The sequence below is a fragment of the Polyodon spathula genome, chromosome 6, assembly GCF_017654505.1.
Source record: "Polyodon spathula isolate WHYD16114869_AA chromosome 6, ASM1765450v1, whole genome shotgun sequence".
Classification (NCBI taxonomy): domain Eukaryota; kingdom Metazoa; phylum Chordata; class Actinopteri; order Acipenseriformes; family Polyodontidae; genus Polyodon; species Polyodon spathula.
Window position 1 is genome coordinate 39,836,783 of NC_054539.1, and position 23,136 is coordinate 39,859,918.

Consider the following 23,136-nt stretch of genomic DNA (forward strand, 5'->3'; position numbering starts at 1 on the left):
ATGTATTTATTTATTTAACATTTGTAATTGTACAAATACATTATTTTTCAAAATATGTTTTACTTGGGGGGGGGGGGGGGGGGGGGGGGGGTCACAAGATGTGTGTCTTCCAAAACTGCACATTTGAAATGGAAGTGCAACACACGTAAGCGATATAGAATTATTTTGTGAGCTACCACTGTCATGTGACTGTTGCTCTAGTTGTGTGACTCAAGGGTGACTGGTCACCAGAGTTCAATCTTTCCTCAATTATGAACCAGCCTATAAAGCATCTCTCTTAATACTGTTTTTGTAAACAAATACATTTATTAAAATAATATCATTATTGAAAACATGTAATTTGTGTATTATTTATAAAAAAAACTAAACAAAGTCTTTCTTCATGTTTAAAGCCTTTCAGTTTTTATTATTTGTATTTGTGTTGGTATGGAACCTTCAAAAGTGCACATTCATTACATTAATTAATTATATAAATATAGTTTTTGGATTAAGTGTAAATAAAAAGGCTTTGAAGATGGGGGCTAGACATTCACAGCCATGGTCTTTTCTAAAATTTGAATTCTTTGCTTGCACTTTTCTATATATAGACACACACACACAAATAAAATGCTATATGTTCAAAAAGAAAACTTCTGCATCTTGATACCCAATCACTTCCTTTGCTGCAGGTCACATTGCAGTTAGAGCATTGGAGTTACTCTAACACACAGCACAGGAAGCGATTAGCCTCCATTAAAGTGAAATATACAAGCAAAGCGACCATTGCCAAAAAAGAAGAATGTTGCCAAGAGGTAACAGAACCATTTTTCAAAGCCTTGGTTGGAACGCCTTTAAGTTTGATCATAAAATCAATGGTAATTTGTAATGTTTCATTGTAAACAACCACCAATTTACATGAAAAACCTTGTTTTCTGAGATAAAGCTATGTATAAAAAGGTATGTGAGAAAAGATGAATACCTGGCAATCTCCTCGCTGTGTGCAGTCCAGTCGCGAATGTACTCCTCCTGCTCTCTCATTCTGTGCTTCAGGACCACTCCTCCAGGGCCTGGAGGGGCTGTGGTCTGCAGCCTGGTGCTTCTCAAGGCTGTGCCAGCTCGCAGGCGGCTGTGTTTGGGTGAGTTGCGGTTTGATCCAAACTCATCTTCCGATGTAGAGGCATAATCTGGGGGTAAGCGTCTCCACCTTGCATTTGCTGAATTATTTTTGTTGTTAAAAAGAAAAAGAACAAAACAAACTATTAATATGCTATCAATTATTTTAAACTAAATAACTTAAAGCATATAATTTACATTTAATGTAATGTAGCATTTAATTCGTTTCCTATTTAGTATCCCTTTATGGTATGTGTTTTTTTGTATGATTCTCCATTGTTGTTTATGCTTACGCTGTTATTTGCCATGACTAACGATAACAGCAAAAATTGCTTCTGAAAAGACTCCTTTTCCTGGGTAGCTTATCAGTGTTGCATGGGTACAGTGCACAATGCTTCGCCTTTTGACGTCAGTGCACAGTTCAATGCTAATATGCTTCCTCGCCTTGCATTGGAGAGTCCTTTCAAAAGTCATTTTTCCTAGATTAGTTAACAAGCATGCAAAATAAATATAAATCTGAAAACACATAATACAGTATGACCTAAATAGGTTACTAATATGGCTAAACATCATGGAAATGTAGATGATACAGCTTTAAGTTTAAGATTAACCTTTCAGACATTGTTAAAACATTTTCTTCAGACTTAAAATAATGAACACAGTCTGTAGAGATCTGTCGTGGTTTTAAAAGACAATATTTCAGCAGTAGAAAGATCCAGCATAAAAAAATATTGTTAATGCAAACATTCAATTTAGTTTCCTATTCTACAGATATTACAATTGAATGTGGCACAGTTAAATATTGAAGGAATTTTACTATTGAGGTTCAATTATGTTGTGTGTAAAGTTAGTGATGAAATTCAGAAACAGAAATACTCACATCACTGAGAAATATTTAAAAAAAAGTCTTTCCTATTGTATGACCCCAATGTGCAACACAAAACAACTAAAGCTTAACTTACAAAAAAAAAAAGAAATATAAACCCCTTCAATAAATAAAATAAATAAAAAAGACAAACAAACAGTCTGTTAGCCATGGCTACTAGGGCCCCCATAATGTGAGCTTGTGGTTGCTTATACAATGATGACAAGGCGCATTTCTATTCAATATATTTGATTGGCTCTTTTAAACCAGACATCTGCTGGCATTTGCATAGGCTGCACACAGTACCAGCTGAGCTGTTGGCAAATATATGCCAGTCAGCTGTTAAGTTGATGGTTTGCTGTATAGCTATTTCTTTATTTAGTAATAGCAAACTTCTACTGCTAGGCCTGAAGAGGGCACTATGCAGGAAAAGTTAAGGAATCGATTCATCGACTAATCACACCTGTGGACTCTGACCAATTAAAAAACATAATCGATTAATTGTCTACTTGAATGTGGTATCAAAAAACAGTATGCGAGAAAGGAATTCTGAAAAATGGTAGAGGGTACTTACTGGAAGCTATAACCAATATCTCACAATATCTCAATAAAGAAAAAAGACTGCAGCCTGGAACATTTGCTCATCGGTGCTTTCCTTTCATGTCAGCACTGCAAGTTTATCGTATCATCTTAATCACAAGTAAGTTGATTTTTCTTTTTATTCAACGTCTTTCTTTGAAACGGTTTCAAACTATTGAAAAGCGAGTTTGTCTGAAAAACTGTCTGGCTTCATGACTTAACTACAATGTATCTAGTCTGTGTCTGCTGTTAGGACAGTTAAAACGTAAGCTGAAGAAGGCTAAAGAAATTTCCAAAGCTACTTTTTTTTTTTTTTAAACATTTTTTACTTTTAAATGTTACTTTATTAAAATGCAATTAATCAATCGTTAAAAACGTATTTGCCTATAAACGCACTATATACTTTTGAACCCATCCGCAGCATGACTGATTAGAAAGAAAAAGAAAACCCTCCATTTTTAGTTAGCCCGGCTTCCATCCCAGAATGAGAGTCAAAGAGCCACAGCCCTTCCAACCCATAAAACACCACAAACAGCAATTCAAAACCAAGTCAATATTTTAAATGACTCACTTTGCCTAACTTCCAATTACAGGTAAGCAAATATTTTCGAACTGTCAAATTACATGGAAGTAAATATATGTATATTATAACTAGGGCTTCTGATTTTCGAAAAACAGTGGAAATGGTTTTACTCAATTCACGCTGATCACCCATTTCTCATACCCGCCCCAACTACTGAGTGGCAGCACATTCCTACATTTCTATTGGAGACTCCACTTGCAAGATTTAAAACGATTACGATTAGGAATGGTGGCATGTTCACAGAATTTAAAGCTGTACTACAGTTAAAATACGGAGGATATAAAACAGAATTGCAAATTGTGGCAAAATGTAAAAAAATGCCTACACACAACAATCCGTATAGAATGTGGATGTGACCATAGAGATTTCGTTGTGGAAGACAGTAAAGGAAAGAAGGTACAACTTAAGTGTACAAGTACTGTTGAGTTACTACTATACATATTTTGACAGAAAAAAACACCCAAGCATTTTGGAAGGTAACCGAAAACAATAATAAAGTTAGCTGGATTGGTTTTGCAAAAATCTGTCTGGAAATGGTTTTCTTTCTCTGATCAGCCGGCTAACAGCAGCATTTTTGTATTACTTGTAATTGTCTTTCAGTACAATTTCATATCACAGGTGTGATTAACAGAGTGGATTAGTTGACCAAAAGAGAATATCAAGATTAAAACCACCAATACATCTATATATATATATATATATATATATATATAGATAAACAACATATAAATTAGAGCTGCATTTATTTTTTAGTCAAATTAATAGTTCGGGAGAGACAAGTCATCATTGTACAGCTTCAAAAAAGGTTATGAAACATAAAACACCAAACAGAATAACCAAACAGTGTTCAATAGAAATGGAGCCATTTGATTCGGTACTATACCCATTAGATCTTCTACAGCAGCCTCAGTATCTGGGGTAGGCTGGGATTTCTCTGTACAGAACAAGCAACCTTATTATGAAGTGGACATTATCATTTAAAAGGGAAAAATACCTTTTCAAAAGTCATTAGCGTTGCCTGAAATGCTAAAGAGGTATCCTAACCATTGTAACATTCCCCCAAATGGACATGGTAAAGTCATAATCACTAATCATACAGTGGGTGGTGGCATGTCAGATGTTACTCATTTACTACTAATGACAAATGGGATATTGCAATAGCAACTGACAAGACAGTTATCACATAGAATGTTGTGCCAGTCTTCTTACTAGTTATCATTGTAGAAATACATTTTTATGGGTAAAACATTAACTATACAACACATTTTGCATTGGTAGCAAATGGTTTTGGAGTGCACTGCACTGCATTAAGTAAACAAGTTCTTTAAAAATGAAGGAATTCAATGTCCCAGCCCATGTTTTTTCTTACTCCTAGAAAACAGATATACATTTTGAGGTCCACTGCACCTGTGAGACGTCTTGCACATTAAAATCATTTGAATTTATTAATATAGCTGACAATTATCCACTCGTGGACACTAATAATATTTAGTAAGCAGTCCGAGTGGGTAAAAAATGCAACAGATTTCCCAACGCCAAGGTCCACCAAACAGCAGGGGTGTAACAAATATTTGTTGTAATCTACATGCTTTATATATATATATATATATATATATATATATATATATATATATATATATATATATATATATATATATATATATATATATATATATATATATATATATATATATATATATATATAATATATATACATATACAAATAAACAGATAGATAAATAAACTTAATTTTTACATAAGCACGCTGACTAGAAAGTGTACGTTTTTATGGATGTTCTTTTAATGGACTGATATTTCAACAAAATATATTGTAGACAGAAATGTTTATCAAAGTTAAAAGGGCTAACACATATGGCAAGGTCATTATATGGAAAAAATAAATAAAACAAATCTTACCCGAAGGAGAGCTATGAGCAGATAAGGAGATTTTGGACTTGGAGTCGGGCAGTTTGGAGACACTGTTAGCTCTCATCCTGGGAACGATCTTGCCGTCTGTGGCGGAAGATGGCCTCAGGCTGCTTCTGAGGGCTAAGTCAGGCGTGCGAGAGCTGGCGCTGCTACGACTGACAATGGCTTCCGAGTCGCTCCGTGCCGAAAGTGAGCCCAGCCTGGTTCTCCTTGGCTGGGCCAGCAAGTCTATCCTAGAGGGGGTCTTCCGTCCTAAGGGAGGCTTGGATGTTGAGCTGGTGGTGGACACCTCTGAGGCTACTGATGCTTTATCAGTGTCCGCTAATTCATTATCTGAGGTTTCCCCAAGGCGTGCCTTACGCAAGAGAGATGCACGGGTAGGCCTGGGTCTGGGTAAAGTGGCCGGCTTGCCGGGGCCTGTGGAGGAGGCCTGCAGAACCTTGGTTTTGGCAGACTTGCTGGCTTCCAGTTTGGAATGTAAGAGTTCGTCTGTGGACGTGAACTGTCCTCTGCCATGTGAACGGCCGGAGTATATCTCTTTATCAGAAGATTGTATGCCTGAGATCATGCAGTGAGGTAAACTGAAGGTTTGGTCATCGTCTGTCAGGTCCAGGGATGATTGCCTGGCCCGGGCACTGGCTTGAGTGGATCTGCGTGCTTCGCTTCGGCTATCCGAGTTACGGCTTTTGGTTTTCTTCTCCAGCCTCTCCCGGGCACTGGCAGCAGTCTTGGAATGGTCCCGAGAAGAGGAGCTGATGGTGCTCTTCTCCTTACAGAGGCTGCTCAGTGTCCGCCGTTTCTGGGCAGACTTGCGCTCCGTTTCCCCTGTCACCAGACTGATGGTGCTAGCCGTGTCCACGTCTGACTCTGGTGAGATGGAATTGTCCAAGTGGTAACTGGGAGAGTCTGTCTCACCATCCAACTTGTTCTCTTCTCTCAGCTTGGCCTCAAGGAAGGCCATCACAGCCTCTGTGTCTTTTAGAAGCACTGTGGTGTCCATGCTGGAATCAGTGCCTACAGAGTCACTCCTGTCTCGTCCCTGTTTACTGATTCTGGGGATGAGCTCCAAGGGGACATTAGTGCTGGGTTTTTCAACAGTGAAGCTGCCTTGTCTAACCAAAGGCTTACCACACTCCTTTTCACTCTCACCTACTTTAGAAATCTGGCTTCTTGGGCTATCTGCCCTCCTCCTCTTGGCTTCATCTTTGCAATCCGTGTTGGTGCTTGTTTTCTCAACCAAGCTCCCATGCTTTGAGGACATCTCTCTGCTTTTCTCAGCGCTCACAGGGGGCTTGGTGCCAGGAGCCTGTTTGGATGCGGCCCACTGGGGCTGGCTGCTCCTTTGATCCTGCTGTTGAATTTTAGCCATGGCTTGCTTGACTACCAACGTTCCCTTGGCACTGTCGGACTTCTCCTTCTGCTGGGAAGGTGGTAAGACAATCTGGCTCCCACTGGGGGCCTTGTGGGAAGTCCTGCTGGTCCTGTCAGCCTCTCTTCCCTTGTGGGATGGACGGCTTGATTTCTCTTTCTCCTGAGGTTCAGTGTCCTGTTTCTCTCCAATCTCTGATCTCAGTCCCAGGGATGTAGTACCTTTTACTGCCTTTGCCTTAACTTTGTCCTCTGTCGGGAGCTGAGGAAGAGTCCTTCTCTTTCGTTCACCATGGCTGGATGTGGAGGTGGCAGAGGTTATGCTTTTCACAGAGATTCCTGACTCGCTGACATCTGCTTCTGAAAGTACAAAAGCACAGCACCAAATTAATATATTTATACATAGCCACCAAGTGCAACCCTTACATTGCTAAACATAGTAGAAGTAATACAAAAAAAGAATAAGATACTAGCTTTGTTACACGAAAACACCAACAACTGCCTTGTACATAAATAAAACCCGGACGCCTGAGCTGCATTTTCAAATTCAAACCCTCTGTGTCTCTCTCGTCTCTCAGCTGACCAACACAGTAACAGAACACCCCTGTTGAAATATACTGAAGGTTTTTTTTTTTTTTTTTTATAATCAACATTTTAAAGTTATTTTAAAACGCAATAGAGGAAGATGGTACTTTACATGGGAGCAAAGTTAAGTATTTCCCCCATATTCTCACCTATAGCCAAAAGCCACTGTTTACCTGTCACAATGAGATAATGCGAAAATGTTGCAGCTTTGCATCCTGTTTTTTCTGACCACAGTAATCCATTGCGTATCTGCTGATCACATATCCACCCAAACTCTTAAACGACATAAGTTTATTATTGAAGAATATTTCAGAGATTGTAGATCCTACCAAAGTTTTCGTACACTGTGTTGTATGTGCTCTGTGCGCATATCAACTGGAAATGTAAAGAAATCCTGTTCGCCTGCAGGGCGTATCAGTTTCAACCCCCGTCTCGATCTCCAGCCTGTCACAAAGCAGTGAATCCACGCACCCACATGGCAGACAGCTACTCTGTCACAAGTATTAATACCCTGTATCTTTCAAAACAAGGGATTTAGGGGAGCTCCCTAATAAAACCTGAATCTCAAAACAATAACTGTGAATATAGTGATTGTTACAGCTATGTATAATGGGATTTAAAACAGGATTCATCTGACTTTTTACATCTCCGTCCTTACTCTGGTCACACAGCAGCAGTTGGATATGTGACGGATTACTGTACATTAAATCAGCTGCACTTCATTAGTCGTGCCACCATGTGGCAAAAAAGGCCTGAGGACACATTAATAGAACAGCAGGAAGCGCTGAGGATATTTTTTCAGAGCGTTACTAAACTGCACATGATTTGGAGCCGATTGTGCTCACTCATGCAAATGGGTAGAGTCATTATAGCAGGCTGTACAAAAAGCGCTTAGAAATATAAATACCCCACAAAACACCCACCCTTTTTTAAGCGCACAGGAGATGATCAATCAGACCAGCAAGAATCTTCTGAAGTGATCTGCATCGTCCTTATTATAATGTCAATGTAAATATGCATTTATACTACCGGTATAACTACAATGATTTACTACTCAAGCTATTATAATGCCCTGTTAATACTGTATTTGTTAATATATGCATCAGTGTCAAAACACCATAGTACTGTACTACATGTATACTATTAACTCGAGAAAGTGAGCACACAGACTGGGAGTTAGCAAAAAAATATTTTTTTTTTAGCTTTTTAATGCTACAGTAATTTTATTAAATCACTTGTTTTTTATTTAACAAGTTTAAACTGGGCAGTTACGTGAAGTGACAGCATTTAAAAAGTAAAACTGAATTCCAAAAACACATCTTTTTGTTGTATCTGCAACTGAATCCATTTTGTCCTGCTAAGAGCTGCATTTACTGCTTTAAACCTGTAATAAAATGTGCATTGATCATTTTCCATCAGCAGTACCGTTTAGTTGGTAATAGTGGCCTCTATTTCTAGTGTCTGTGTTTAGAATATTTTCAGAAATGTTTACTGAAATTTTAGTGCTTACATTTATTTATGTGCAAGGTGTTATTATGTTTACATGTGGTAAATATAGGACTCAGTTTGTTCACAGTATAGTACTATAATGTTTGGAGTTTGTGTTTCTTATCAGTTGTTAAATGCAGATTATTACTGACACACCTTTGTAAAAATATTACCAGTAATCTGACAATGTGGTCATTTTTGGACACCTGACTTTAACAATAGGTAAGTTAATGTCACAGTTGTAAATTTGCCAGTGTATTTGATTTGTCGAACATGACCATATGCTTTTAAATACGAGATTTAATATTTTGTTTGAATTTTTGGAGCATTGTGGTTGGTATCCTATGTGTGTCACGTGACAACTATCAGGTACAGCACCACTAAGGCTCAGGAAGTTCTGACACCTATGCTATGGTATTTTAAATATTTGCAATATACATGCATAAGTTTTCCATATTTTCTGAAACAATTTAGATGAGGAAACCAGATGTTTTTGTGCCATCTGATTCAGTACGCTACAAAAATAATTCTAGGAACAACACATTTCATATTTTAATGGGGGGGCGAGGTCACTGCTAGTTGTGTGTAACTGGCAAAACGAGTTTCATACAACAGTTAAACTAGATCAACAAAGTAAGATATAAAATAAGTAATTGCTGTACTCACTAGTGGTCCTGAATTTTAATTCTGTCTGACTTTCACTCTTGATACAAAACCCATTCATTAATTCATTCTTAAACAAGCACACAGCTGCATGGTAAGTGAAAATAAATGATGAACGTGTACTTAAAACTACTGTGCGTTACATAAATACACAAAGAATTAAACATCAGATGAGAAGCGGGATAGCTCAGCTTTCTGTTGGTATGCGTACCCATTTTAACAACACATTTTTTTTTTTACTATTAGGCATCTTTCAGTGAAAGCATTGCTTAACGTCTTGATATACTGTAGGCTTCAGCATATTTGAGCTGTTACTGCAATAGTACAATACAGTACAGTATACAACTTACTCTTAATTAATGTAAGCTTTGCGCTTTTGATATTCACGAGATTCAGATATCTAGTCAGATAACGCCCTTTAGAGTGCAGAAGATGCAGCACAGGTTAACAAAACTGCGTATCACAACGACTTTACCACGGAGAGCACCGCGCCATTTTTTTGACATTTTTACAGTTGGTTTTAGCTACCACAGTACAAGTATCTTGGTATGTATCAGCTATTAAAAGGGGACGCTAAAATAATCAGAGCCTTTAGGCACAAGACAACTAAAAAGAATACTGTGAAATACGAAAGCATAGACAAAGGCAGGGTCACAATGTCATACCGATTCAAGCATTGAGTGTCTTTAACTTTAAATGAATTTGATGTAAAAGGATTATTTTACGTACCTTTTTCCTGAGCAACAAAAGATGGGGATTCTGATCTCAAGTCATCAGGTTCATGCCCTGAGTGATTCGCAGCTAAACTCGCCCACTGGGACACCCACCGAGGACTGCCCACTGAAACAGGGCCTTCAGGAATAGTCTGGGAAACAAAAGCACAAACAGATCAATATTTCATAGCCCTACCTACAATAACTTATTAACTCCTAATCTGCCAAACAGCTTGAATACAGAAGCATCCACTGTTTTTCACAATACTATGTGCTTAAAGTTATTGAACAAGAACAAAGCATAATAAAAGAAATAGAGAACATCACTTTTACTAAATACTTCTCTGTTCTTTTTATAAACTGTTAATAAAACGGTTATCAGTCTGAAGAATTTCAATGTTCAATCTTTAATTTAAAAAGACAGATAAAAACAGTTTACAGCACATACTTTGTACTCTGTTTTACTACAAGTACTAATTGTTTTATCTTCTTGGAAACTACTAGGTTGATCATGTCACCACTGTTTGTAGATGTTACATGTTTATTTCATGATTTACTATACTCTAATTATCTTTATAACGGAAGAGTGCATGCTGGGGAATTTGATTCCAGTTTGTTATTCATTCATATATATATATATATATATATATATATATATATATATATATATATATATATATATATATATATATATATATATATATATATATATATCTTATATATATTCATATCAAGTAAGGAGAGACGGACAAAACTATGTTTCATCTCAACATTTTAGAAACAATGTTTGTTTCCAGGGAGGAGACCACTGGTAAAAAATACTGTGCTTTTTGACACGACAAGCCTTTATCGAAAAGCAACGGTAAATATACATTTTTCCTTCTATTGCCATGGTTCAACCGGTTACATCTTGGTAAAAAATGTACGACAAAAATGTTATACAAGACATTAGGATAAAAAAAAAAAAAAATGTGTTCAGTAAACAATAACCCATGACAGAGTGTGTGGTAAGATACTGTATACATTACACACACCTTAAACCACCCAGAAGTGAAGTAAGATCTGCCTTACCGCACACCCTAGAGTGGGTTATTGTGCTTACTTTATATAAAGAAAAAAAAAAAAAAAAAACACATTTTAAAGTTTAATTTAAGTTTTATGTAATGTATCCACTGCAAAATAGTTCCTATACATTTTGCTGGAAAAACATTACTGCTGAGTAAATGTATCTATTTATTTATTTTTTATTTTTTTTTAAGAATACACCATGGATTCTGATAGATAAACATTATTAAAATTAAGTATTCAAGCATTATGCCTTTCATCTCTGGGTGCCACTTACTCAGCGAGTTTGATCGTTACCCCAGTGAAAATTAGACCACCAAACAACACTATCACATGGAATGGCAATGCGTGCTTATGTCAGGATCGTGAGGCAATTGTTTAATGGCATACCTGGTAGTAGCCAAAGATACAGTTAAAAAACAACCAAAATACCACCCGCTTCTAATTAAATTTTTAGAAACGTCATGATTTCTATTACTAAATTCATTTGAGATACAGATACATCAAAACAGTGTTCTCTTGTATTGCTCTTTTTAAACGGTCAGATTACAGACAGGCTGGCAAGAAAAACTATGGCCTGAATTACTCCCTGAAAAAAAGAAGTTGGTCTTTCCTCAAGGTTGAAGAAAGCACCATCAGTACTGACCATTCACTACTGGTTTGCCTAGACTAAACAGTCAGATCTTGTCTTGATCTCAAGTCTTGATTTCAAATTCCGTATCAGTCTCTGATTCTCTAAGTAACCTGTGGGCAAAACCTTCAACTTTCATAATGCCTTGCATCAACCCGATAACAACTTCCCTGGGAACACAGCAATAAACTGATCGCATTACAGCTGCAGAATTGAACTCTTCTTCAGTGAGGTCGAAAGACAGTTGAATATTGTAACTTCATGAACAAAAGACTTAAAATGCACCTGGAAAGCAATTAGCTCAGTTGGAATTGCTACACTCTTCTGGGTCTGGTAATCACTGATTTTTGTTTTAAACATGATTGCAGGATTATTACAGTGACTATCGTACTGTACTAAAGTCATGTCAGAGCTCCATTAACTGCAAAACTGTTGAACAAAGTGAATTTATTGACATAAAATCTTTATTAATATCATCATGTCATCGGTCCTTCGGATGAGACATAAAACCAAGGTCCTATTGTAAGTGACTCTGTAGTAGCAGTTGTGATGCATAGTTCCTAAGTCACTTTGGATAAAAGCAGCTGCTAAATGACAAAATAAATAATAATAATAACAACAACATGGTGTAGCAGGGCAGTAAAAACTATGCTTTTAAATGAATTATTTTTGGGTGTTTAATATGATTTGTTATATTTAAATGTACGTTTGGTTTGTGTGTTGGTGGTAGTTGGCAGGGATGGGGTTAATTCCTATCACTGCCAAAAACATGCGAGAATGTGGCTGGAGCCTTTATTGAATAACTGATTATTAATTAGGCTCCAGCCACATGGGATATAAGAGGAGAGAAATCCTTTGTTTGGGGTGGGTGTTTGGAAGAAGGTATGTGAAAGAGCGAACAAACAAAAAGTTAAATATTTAGTTAATATTTAGTGTGTGAGACTTTGTTTTGTTTAATGCTTTTATTTTGCTCTGTGAGCAGTGTTTTTTTTAGATCAAATTTTTATTAAGAGGAGCAGTGTTTTTTTGCATAACCTTTTGATTTACTTTTTGTTTGAATAAAAACGTGCACTAGCTCGTATCACTCGTATTACCTGCCTCCCCCTCTCTGTCTCAAGAGGGGGGAGGCTGAGCATCCGGAGCCCGAGGGGGAAGACCGAGGGTCCCCCGCCACTGGGAGAAGTATCGCAGTCTCCAGCGATAGAACACTACCTGCTGCTCCAGCCTCAACCACCAGAGGGAGACTACCCACTGCTCCCACCTCCACCGCCAGAGGGAGATTACCTGTTACTTCCACCACCACCAGAGGGCAACCGCCTTGCAAACCTCAGCAATCGTTGAAGATACTGCTGAGGGGAGCGGTGCGAAAGTCAAGTATTCTGCGACCGGCACAGGTCAAGCTGGAGCTGCCGTCGCTTCCTGAGGGTCCGCTGCTGCTGACACCTCCCAAAGGTCCGCTGCTGCCGTTGCCTCCCGAGGGTCCGCTGCTGCCCGCATCTCCCGGAACTGCCTATCCTGCACCGCCAGGGGTTGCCTGTCTTGCATCGCCTGGGGATGTCTGTTCGCCAGTACCCAAGAAAAGTGCTGCCGGCTACAGAGAAGGGGGCAGGGAGAGACCACTTCCACCACAGCCCGACCATCACCCCTGACCACCCGACGCCTGTGGGCTGGATCCCTTGACCTGGGCTCCTAGACACTCGACCTAGATGTCTGGACCTAGGGTCGCTTGGTCTGACTCCCAAGTCACAGCACCACCAGGCACAGTTGGTCTCCTGCTCCGCTCCCCCTGACAGCCTAGATGTCGCTGCACGGTCGCCTGGGGATGCAGCTGACTGATCACCTGCCTGTGCTCCCGACGCCTTGTCTACTGCGCCCAGGTCCCTCGCTGGGGCTCGGTCCTGCCTTGAAGGCGGCGGACTGGACCAGCCCTCCTTCAACGATGGAAGAAGGACAGTAGGGGACTCGAGGGAGGGTGTTTGTGTTTTAGGGGAGGGCAGAGGTGGCCGTTTGGGCAGAAAAGCCCTGCTCTTAAATGAATTATTTTTGGGTGTTTAATATGATTTGTTGTATTTAAATGTACATGTTTAGTTTGTGTGTTGGTGGTAGTTGGCAGGGATGGGGGGTTAATTCCTATCCTTGCCAAAAGGAGCCTTTATTGAATAATTGATGACTAATGGGATATAAGAGGAGAGAAATCCTTTGTTTGGTGTGGTGTTTGGAATGAGGTAATTTAAAATAAGGGACCAGTACGGTACATATTTAGTGTGTGAGTCATGTAAAATAAACAGCGCGTGTTAAAATAAATTGGACCTGATGCACCTAACAGGAACTGAATAAATGGACAGCAAAGGGTTAAAGCTTTTATTTTTGCTCTGTGACCAGCGATTTTTTGTATAGTCCCAGTGCTTTTCAACCATAGTACCTGCCTCTGTGTCAGCTTCCTGGTCTGGGGATGTCACCACAAAGCCATCCTGTCACACATGAGTGTTTATTTACTCTTGAAAAAAACACTAAGAAGGATGTATACCAAAGTTATTCCTAGTTTAGAGCCACACAAAGCAATCGTTTTATTATTCAGATTGAGCTCTCCATGCAAGCATGTGGTGAGGGTCAAAGTTGAAGAAACAGCTGTTTGGATTAGTGCTGACTGCAGCACTCCAGAGCAATGTTAAGGTAGGTTGGAGAGCAGCAAGCATCACAAATTGAGGTATTTCCGCTTCTCTTTACTAGATTTTTCCATGGTATTTCATTCCATGCATCTTATCAGAAACCAGACCTTGATGACAGTCTATTCGGTTACATTCAGCAAAGCTACTTTCCTATTCCTTGACACAGACGTAGTAGCAAGAGACAATTTTGGGCTCAGAATGACATACTATACAGTCGGAACATACAAACTATCAGTGAAGTCAGAGGATGTGAGTAATCAGTGAATGAAATTATAATCAAATTCTACACCAAAAGTTTTACATTAAAGTGTACATTAAAATTCCAGGACAAAGGCATGTGTTTCAGTACATCTATTGACATTTTTAATGCCTTTCTGGTATTTAATGAAAGTGATTAATTTGTTGTATTTCCTCTCTAGCATTTAATTTATTACATTAAAATTAAACTGGAATCAATTAACTTTACATCAATTAAAACCTAACTAATCAGTATGGAATTACAATGTCCCGGCTAATTTCATCAACAGCACAACAAATAAAAAATAAACATGTAGTGAGCATTCAAAATTTAATTAAGGGTGGACAAACAATTTCTTAGAATCTGATAATATAGGTCAAACCCTCCCTGGATATTTCACGGAACAAAGCAACTCTTGCAACACTGGGAGTTTAAATTGAAACGGGGAAGCAGTCTCTTAAAATGTATACAGTAAGTATACAGAAAATTATGCGGGATTAAACAATAAATAAAAAAAAAAAAGGTACAAATGATATAACTATCTGAAAATTAAAACAATTAAATAAAAATATTATTCCTGAACACTCACAGTATAATAAGCACAATAATGTCTCAGCAAACTTTAAATACAACAAAGCCTGTTAAAACCATGTTTTAGGTTTTCTCTGTGTTGCTTTTAAACAGGTATCTTTTCTTGAGTAGATAATGTCTTGCTTTTGTTTATTTATTTATTTTTTATACTAGTTTTAAACTTAAAATTCACATGACTCACTGCTGGATTGCACAGTCAGATTTATAATGATTTCTGCAGAACAGACTTAAATAAATGCTGGATTCCAAAAATAATGTGCATAACTGTTTTTCTATTGCAAATACCAAGCATTCAAAATTCGAATTGTTTGTTGTTCACTATTGACACATTTCATTGTCACAATTTATTAACTCACTGGAATTAGTAAGCATGGTAAAGAAAGACTGAAGCAAAAAACAATAGCGAACGATGGAGAACACGCACAAAATATTATATATATATATATAAAACTTACCACTGATCATGCAGATTTCCAGGATACATTTTCTTCAACATCCATGATAACACAGAATATGTTTTTTGTTTTAATTATTTTATTACAGTTTGTGTTACACATTCAAAACCAGGTAAAGGGCAATGGGAAGTGCTGTGATCTTTGTAAAATGAACCTTACCTCTGAGTCAATGAATGCAGCAGTTACAAACTGACTTTTTCTCATCTCCACCATTCCTGAAGAGGCCCAATCTTTGATGGTTTCCTTTTGTTGTTCAGCTACAACTGGCCTTGTATGGTCCTGACTCTCTTCTATGCCAAACACCTGAAAATCAGAATGCATAAACAAAGACCATTCATTATATAGACATCTATAGCATATTTGTGCTTATCCATGGTTAAATGACAATGTTATATTGCAGGTCTAAAATTTATATTATATTCACATATCTTATGTCTCGTCATGAGCAGGTACTGTAATCCCTTTCAAAATAAATACAGTGCATTTAATACATGCAGCAGTCATACAAACCCAGCATTCAGATCTTCAAAAAGAACCCTAAAAAAAAAAAGTGTGTTTTTATGTGGTGCTTTTGGTGAAATCAGGTCAGTTATGTCTGGACTACTCCCATGACCCACCCACACTCATCCATATACACAGAAGAGAAGGTTCGTGTCGTGTGGGACAGTGGTAGCAAACATGTTGCCGCACACTTTTACATAGTTATCAATAAAATATCTGTCCAGCAAGTCAAAAAGGTATGTAGGCAAATGTGGACAACAGACTTAACAGGTAACAATACCTTGCAAAATAATGTTTCGTGTTCGCAAGCCTCTCACTTTACGCTTTGCTAGTTTATAAAAACATTTAGATGAGTAAAAAATACTCATGCTGTGGTTAGATGCATATAAATCATGGATTTATGTTAAAATTATGTATAATAATAATAATAATAATAATAATAATAATAATAATAATAACTCAACCCACATCTAAAATACCGCCTTTTTAAGTAATGTTTATTTGCAAATCATTTTTCTTAGAAGAGTTGCCATGGATGAGAAAGATGTGGCAGAATTTCCTTTTTACAAAATATTACAAATATGAGTGTGATTAGATATGGGGTACATTTTGTTAAAAATATTTACTGTAAAACAAAACACTAAAAACTAAATGGGGGGGTGGGAGGGTAATTTAGCACCAGTAAACTTTCAAAACACTTTAGTACCAATATTCTAAATACTGTAAAGCAAGGGTTAATTTTCACGTTTATTAAAAATCTGCAAAATTAATGTGCTGTGAAATATATTACTCATACACGTGCCGTACATTAAAGGAAAAAGAAGCACCATTAGCAAAATTAAGTTGCAAAAAAATCCTGTTTTACAGTAATTTGTAGCTGCAGCTCATGTCGACACCTTACAAGTATGAAAACAGATGAGCCGGCAGACCATTCCAATGACGGCTGCTTCTGGTGAGCCCAGCTCTTCCAGGCTGAAATTGATCAAGACATATCTGAGCTCAACGATGACCCAAAAAGTATTGTCAAATTTGCTCACTGTCAAATGAGAATGAAGGTAAAGTGGCATTGCACAGTGTCTGATTTTTTTGTTATTATTTTTATTTATGTATGTCTGCCTGGTTATTTTTGCGGGCACCCTATCAGAACCCACTTATAGTCGGGCATTACAATAGGCAATATTTTTCAATAGGCCTACTGGGGCATGGTCATTTTAGAAAAAGTTCATAAGTGATATGTTTGAAGTAGACTGGAATTCTGAGTTCTTTGAAGTTGTGAATTATATAAACTGATAGTTAACAAACAAACTGAAACAAGTATTAAATTAACATTTTAATATCATTCATATTTTTTACTGTATCTTCACGTTAGTATATGCGGGTGCATGTGATTACATGATGCACCTATAAGATGCGTTGCTACGGTAGCATTCATTTGATGTTCTGGACCCTGCATTTAATCATCACCGCCCAGGGTCCCGCACTGCCTAAGATTGGCTCTGGCTACCACAGTATATTGGGCCCTGAGACCAGAAAGTATGAAACCTCCCACCCACTCCCCGGGAATGCAGTGAACAGTAGCTCATCATCTTTCATTTCTTCACACATCACATTTTATTCCTGACCTTGTCTTTACTTCAAAGTGCAATATGTTTTGTTAAAGGAAAATTAACTGTTCGTTTTTACAAAACCAGTAACAAAAGGACTCAAAATAGCTATTTTGTTTGTGACCAATCTTGTAATATAACACGCCTATATTTAGATATAACAGAATATAAAATAAATACAATAAAATATAAAAATTTCACTTAGATAGAAATTCAAAGAAACTATAACAGGCTTTCCGACACTTTTTTTTTTGCTTTTAGTATTTTTAAATAAATTGATCGGGAAACAAATTATTTAATAATTTAATGTATTATACAGTTATTATTATTATTTATTATTATTATTATTATTATTATTATTATTATTATTATTAGTAGTAGTATAGTAGTAGTATACTGTACAAGCTTTTGAATATACTAACTTTGAAATATTTTTAATATAGGCTTGTGACGGAAACATGAGTTCTGGTGATGAATCTTCCTCCCGACCTGCGACGGCGCTAAAGAACGAGAGGAGAAGTATCTGGAAGGGCTGGCCTGACAGTTCGTTTCCGGGTCAGGGAAGTGGGTCAGCCTGGAGGGAAGCGCGACTCTGTTGTAAGACCGTATTGATTTGAAAGGTAGACGAGAGGCAGCTGCAAGTAATAAGGCAGCTACAACCGTTTACCTAGATATCATGCGGGATTACATATAGGGGCCAGGGTAACGCTGATCTTTTCATTCGTTTGGGTAACGTGATGAGGGAAGGACTGAGAGAGGAGCTCTCAGAGTGTATTACGTGTTGTGTGTTGTCTTTGTTTGTTTATAATTGTCTGTCTTTTTCGCACCACTAGACACTTAACGCACACCTCCGGAGCTGTCGCCATGTAAAGCACTATCCGGAGCACCACTGCACAGAGCACCTGCACGTTTGAATATCACCCAGGACTGGTGACCGTGCCTTTGTTTGTGTGTGAGACTGTACTGTGTTCTTCACCATCCCTGCGCTTTACACATTGTTGTGTACTGCCGGGGATTTATTATTTGACAGTCGCCAGACCTGGAAACAGCACAAATAAACACTTGTTCACTGAATCATTGTTGTCTGTTCATCACTCCTGCATCGCATCACCGCTACACCTGTTCCCCTTACCAACCACTTTGCCACAAGGCTATATTTCAAATGAAAACATAGTAGTCAGAGCATCACCATGGCAACAACTAAGACACCTTTGTTTAATTTGCTCGAAAAAACAAAACAAAAACCATTTTAGCAAATTTAATATTTGATAAATAGAAAAACATTATTGAAATAAAGACAGACAACTGGCACTGAAGGAATCTACCTGGGGACAGATTACAACAGAATTCAATTCCCACAGTGCAGTAAGCTATCGGGATACAAAACAATTAAAATGGTTGTATAAAAATTTGAAGGCTGAAGCCAAAAAAGAAGAAATACTAATTTTATTTTTCGTTTCGATTCCCAGTTCCCTTCCCTTATTTTATGCTTTTGTTTACGCAAACATTATTGTTGTAAAGAAATAAAAGGCTTGAGCCTTTCAATTCAACCCTGCCTCTGTCTAGTCTCTGTCCCAAACAACCCGAAACACTGCAGCATTGTATCTTCTGTATGTCAGCTGTTTTTTCCCCTCAAAATAATGTATTATATGAAATGATAATCAGTTATTTTACAGTTTTAATTAATGGAAAACTGTGTCACCATCCTCTGTCTCACGGTCTGCCTACCTTGATGTCTTTCATGTACAGGAGACAGTGGGATGGTTTCATCAGGAGGTATATCTGCTTTGAAATCAAGAAGCCCTGCTTGTCTACTGAAATTATGCAAAACTGCACAAGCGACCTTTCCAATTTAACACAAAAGAAATGTTAAACATGGAAACCTCTTAAGAACTCTGAATGTCCATTCAATCACATCTCTAGTCTGTACATGAGCCTTGTTGAAACGTCTTTTGTGACCAATTCCAAGGTTTAAAATGGGGGTCATTAAATACTGCCTACAGGGGTAGCCATTGTAGCCTAACAATATACCTTCAATCTCACTGGCGCAGACAAACCTTTTTTCAAATAACCTTTTTTCACTGGTAATATTTAGCTCTGACGTACATTGGCTGAAAACAAAAACCTTTTCGATTTCTAAAAGTGTCAGCACTATCGCCCCCTGGTGATATTATTGGTACATGGGTGCAGTCTATAGCACCCTCCACAGCAGGAGAACCTTCTCTAGCAAAAACAATTGCTGTATGAGATGGATATTTTGTTCCATTGGAAAAGTTATGTATTGCTGTCTTCAGCGATCCTGTGATCTGCACACAGTTGACACATCAACACTAAAGTAATTTTTTTAAATGACCCTGTAGCATAAAACCTCATTGTTACTTGCATCCAGACTCAATCCACTTGGATTGAACCCGAGTTTCAATCCAACCCTGGCGGAATCTTAATGTGCGCAATCCACCCTTAGGTTACCAACACAGCATTATTATACTGATGAAAAAAATAAGAAAAAAAAATAAGAAAAAAACATTTCTTGATTTATTTCTTTTATTTTTGTACGTATGAATCTCACAGGGGAAATAGTAACTGCCTAAATCCTGATAATATAAATGCTCTTTTCTAGCCAAAGTAACACTCAACATGTTGCTTTTAAGTTACATTTACTGTAGGCTTTATGTAACTGTCACCACTTCTTTCTCCCATCAATATAATGTATTATTGGATCACAAGAGTTAGCTTCAGTTACTGTTTAAAATGTGATACAGTGCCACATGATTTAAAACAACACCATCTCATGTACAGGTTTGGTTTTTGGGGTTTTTTCTTACGCTCTACTGGGAGCTAATTCAGGGAAATTTTCCAAGAATGTGGCATGACTTAAAACTGACCGGTGACACGTGGTGCAGGGCAGTATCTGGTACTGCACCTACTGCGCTACTGAGCACACTCTCCATGGAACAGACTGTATCAGACTTTTGCTCTTGAATATGCATGCAAACATCAGGTGTGTGGTGTCTTTCAGAAGTTTCCTACTTTTCAAATCTCACACAAGAAAATATTCTCTCAAAAATAAAAAAAATAAAAGATCTTGAATACATTATTTCACAGAGATATGAAGTATGGGTTTAATATATTTTAAAGAAAAAAGTTTTTGTCTGTCAGAATTTTTCAGAGCAGCATTAAAATGCATGTAACTGGTCTGTACAGCGTCACTTCGGAGACGTCCTGAAAGCTGTGATTTATACTGTACCTCCATACCTACACTTTAGTGACCCTGTGAGAAGTTTTGAATGATATATTGGATTAGCAAATAACTGAAATTGTAATGATGTATGCAGTACACAAAGTTACTCATTTATTGCTCCCCCCCCCACCCACCTATCATTCAGACTGCACTGTATGCTGGTATACAATATGTTGGTAAATGGGGGGCTAGTTAGATGTTACTATTGTAAAAAAATTTATATCTAAGCATTTTAAATCTAAAGACCTTCTGAATGATGTATTGGATTAGGACAATCCTGAATTTATAATGATGTATGCAGTACACAGAGTTAGGCAACTATATTAAATTCCTCAGATCTCCAGTTCCAGCAGGCTATGTCAAAACCATGTTAGATGTACCCCTAAACGAGTGTAAATGACGGATTGGACCAAACACCTATAATACCATTCAATGATTTTTAAGCCGTATGTTATTGGATTTATATCCACAGTTCAAGTGACATTGCACAAGTAAGCTTCCAGTGTTGTTACTAATAATTATTACTTTACATTTGGCATTTGTACAAAAAAAAATGATTTCTTCACTTACTTAAAAAAAAAAAAAAAAAACAAAAAAAAACCTGTAAATAAACTTGCTATCCTGCTGCAGTCACTTGTCTCTGCTAATTGAGATACGGAAAGTTGTATTTTGTCTCGCTGACAGTTTCCTTCAAAACCATGATCAAAATACAGTATGATCAGTTCACAAAAAGATCTTCCTCGGTCACTTGGCTGAGACTGGAAGTATCATTGCTTGGTTTAGAAGTACATTTGCAGTAAAACAATGCAAAAGCAAAACGGCGTTGATGATGGTGACTTAAAGTATGGTACAGGTGGTGGAGGAAGAGAAACACATACACATGACCCAGTCTAGGACTAGGAAAGAAAGGTTTCTATCACCTGCTTCTTTACACCCAACACTACAGTGTTTAATCACAAGCTAACAACTTTAACCAGCAGTCCCTTCAAGGAAACTCATTTTCATTAAGTTAAGCAATAGAACCCAAAGAGGGCTTTATCGAAGGCCTGTCTTATGTCCTTAAATGTCCTGAGCTGAAGGCTAGTGCAGGGCCTTACCAGATGGTAAAGCACTTTTATGAGGGTTCTATTGCTATTAGAAAACGGATACGTTTACAGTTTTTCTGTTAGTTTATTTTTTTGTGTGTCTGTGATTTTATGCAGCATTAGTTTTTGTTTCCAGTGAATACAAACATTTTCTTCATTATTCTGTGATTAATACGGTTTGCTCATAATTCCATCTGAGGTCTGGTAGCCTTCACTCAGGCTTCAACCCAGTGGTGAATGCTTTGTGGGTATTTCCAATTGCCAAATAACAAAAAAGCTTCTAATTACATGGAGCTGTTCTTCAGTTCAGGTACCTCATACAGAAAAGCAAACATGGTTTGTGAACAAACATGTAAAGAATAAAAGTACAGCTAACTTATTATGTATTCACTTGGATTTGTGTGCATTTTGTGTAAGTTTCAGTATTTAAGTTACTGAGGTCCTAACATGTATTAGCAAAATAGAAAGTTGTAGCAATTAAAATTGCTGCTGTAGCGCACTGATAGGGTAAGGACTATTGCCCACATTGTCAGACAGGTAACACATCACAATGTGGTACGGAACACAGCACTTTTTTTTTTTTAAATCACTCCTCCTGCAGTGATTTAGAGGACAGATCCCCAACCCCAGTAAACTAGAGCGGCAATTGGAGGTGCTCAGTTTTCGAAACTAAAACGATTAGCGTTACAGTATTTTCAATTAGTTTTAAGGTATGTGGTACTTAAAAGGAAGTATGTAGGGGTCACCAATCTCATTTTGGAGCATAGAGCCAATGGGGGAGAGTGTGGGAGTGGGGTGTGTCCTCCATTTTTGAAAAAAGGATTCAAATGGTGCATTCTAGCACAATTTTGGAAGGTTTGAACATGTGCTAGACTAGTAGTGGTCTGCTTGTAGTGTCTCACAAAGTACTCCTTTAGTGCAATGAAGGAGATTAATTTCAACACTGCTCACAGCAAGGCAAGATCAACAAGAAGAAAATGGGCTTTTGGAGCAGCAAGGCCCGTGCAATACAAGAATGTTGAAAATGTGTGTGGAATTGGTGACCATATCTTTAATTGTGTACAGCTGTAATATGGGAAACAGCACGCTGCAGCTCCCACGCTCAGCGTTAAGTCCTGATCTGACAACATGTAACACGGACAACTGTTACATGATGATTACATGTTACAGTTCATATTTCAGTAAAAAACA

General features: G+C 37.6%; 1 protein-coding gene across 8 annotated transcripts in view; it reads right to left on the reverse strand.

The window, feature by feature from the left end:
* LOC121317177 (centrosomal protein of 170 kDa-like) overlaps window positions 1–23,136 on the reverse strand; it is a 102,993-nt gene that overhangs the window by 15,451 nt on the left and 64,406 nt on the right. For 4 of the 8 annotated variants that reach the window (XM_041252831.1, XM_041252836.1, XM_041252832.1 and 1 more), the window contains exons 10-14: window positions 15,674–15,817; window positions 9,882–10,017; window positions 5,037–6,776; window positions 4,003–4,053; window positions 959–1,193 (exon numbers count right to left, since the gene is read on the reverse strand). In XM_041252831.1, coding sequence (XP_041108765.1) covers window positions 959–1,193; window positions 4,003–4,053; window positions 5,037–6,776; window positions 9,882–10,017; window positions 15,674–15,817 — 2,306 coding nt within the window. The remainder of the gene's footprint in view (window positions 1–958; window positions 1,194–4,002; window positions 4,054–5,036; window positions 6,777–9,881; window positions 10,018–15,673; window positions 15,818–23,136) is intronic. The other 4 variants (XM_041252838.1, XM_041252837.1, XM_041252835.1 and 1 more) reach the window with 1 other exon arrangement.